The 1,491-nt window shown below is 38.3% G+C and overlaps 1 protein-coding gene across 1 annotated transcript in view; it reads right to left on the bottom strand.

Moving 5' to 3' along the window:
* Positions 1 to 718, bottom strand: part of lsm11 (LSM11, U7 small nuclear RNA associated) — a 5,332-nt gene extending 4,614 nt beyond the window's left edge. The window contains exon 1 of the mRNA XM_015376898.1: positions 127 to 718. Coding sequence (XP_015232384.1) covers positions 127 to 565 — 439 coding nt within the window. The 5' untranslated portion in view covers positions 566 to 718. The remainder of the gene's footprint in view (positions 1 to 126) is intronic.
* Positions 719 to 1,491: the final 773 nt, after the last annotated feature.

Raw genomic sequence — 1,491 nt, 5'->3', positions numbered from 1 at the left:
GAAATAGAAGACAAAAAATTCTAGCCTGGCTTTAATACTGCATCGTAAAATATGCGGTTTCTAACTTTAGACAAATAAAACCTAAATTAACTGTGTTTAGTTTGTAGGGTCTGTTTTAGGACCTACAGGCCATCCTGGTCAGGACGTTTCTCTGCGGTCTCCGCCTCCTTCCTCTCGGCGCTGCCCCGCTGCTCTCTCCCGCCTCCTGGGACTCGGTCACTGGGTTGTTCACCATCAGCTTTCTCAGCCTCTCCATGCGCTCCGGGTCCGCCCGGCCCTTCGTGGCTTTCCGCAGCCTCTTCTCCACATTCTCCGGCTTTGCTCGGCCAGGGCCGCCTCTCAGGAAGCTCTCGTACTCCGCCACGTTGTTAAAGCATTTAATGTTGGGGAAGGGAAGCGGCGGCGCCGTGGGGGAGTAGAGAGCCAGCAGCGGGTCGAACCTCTCAGAGCAGACATTTAATTCATCACCCTCCGGTACCGGCTCCGGTTCTGTTTTTTTGCTCTCAGGCTCCGGTTCTGTTTGTTTTCTATCGGGCTTCGCGGAGTTTCTTTCCTTTTCCTCCATGTTTCAAACGAGCCGCAGAAGCGATGAACGACATGACGCAAGGAATTCTGGGAATGTTGCTGTTTATCTGAGTTTAGTTTATTTTCTTAACATGTCCAGAGGTCAATTACTGCACCGTAAACGCAATAATATTTTATTCATAATAATAAATGATTTATTTTAGCTAGTAGCCTGGTTTTATCTCCCAAGAGTAAAGAGAAGAAACCATTTTTTAAAACTGGACTACTAATCCCACAGCTCCTCTATATAACTACGTCACTACCGGTGGGAGGGATTTATTTTTGCCTGGATATTTTTTGCCTTTATGTTTAAAAATTGAACATGCACGAACTTGTATTTCCATAATGATATAAATATTGTAACCAAACCGTGTATTATTCCTGTGAAATTTTTAACCAACAATAAAATGATAAGAAACATTTTTTTTCCAATTGTTTATAATAAAATAATGTAAAAAAAAAACGTAGAATAGTTCATTTTTTATTTTCTTAATGCTATATTAACAGGAACAGATAACAATCCTTTCTATTTCATCCTTATGAATGATATCTAGGGCTGCAATTAATCATTATTTTGCTGACTGATGAATCTTTAAATTAATAATTGGATAATAAAAAGTTCCTTGAAGAGGAAAAGCTAAAACTTTTTCACTTGAGGAGTTCTGGATAGACTATTGTTCGTTTATTTTGTTTTGTTTTTTTGTCTTAAATGCAAAATGTTTATTATTTTTATTTATTTTTACAATGTTGGTTTAATTACTGCTCTAAGTGCTCTGTCAACTAAAGGCATGTTTTAGAGAATCCAGTTAACTATTAATCGATTAATAAATTAGTTGCCAATCATTTCAATAATCAATTAATCACAATTTATCTGTTTAATTGTTTAAGCCCTAATGCTATTATTAACTTACCCGATATGCTGAATAC

This window comes from Cyprinodon variegatus, unplaced genomic scaffold (assembly GCF_000732505.1).
Source record: "Cyprinodon variegatus isolate N-32 unplaced genomic scaffold, C_variegatus-1.0 Scaffold8, whole genome shotgun sequence".
In the NCBI taxonomy this organism is placed as follows: domain Eukaryota; kingdom Metazoa; phylum Chordata; class Actinopteri; order Cyprinodontiformes; family Cyprinodontidae; genus Cyprinodon; species Cyprinodon variegatus.
This window is presented reverse-complemented; position numbering and strand designations above follow the sequence as displayed.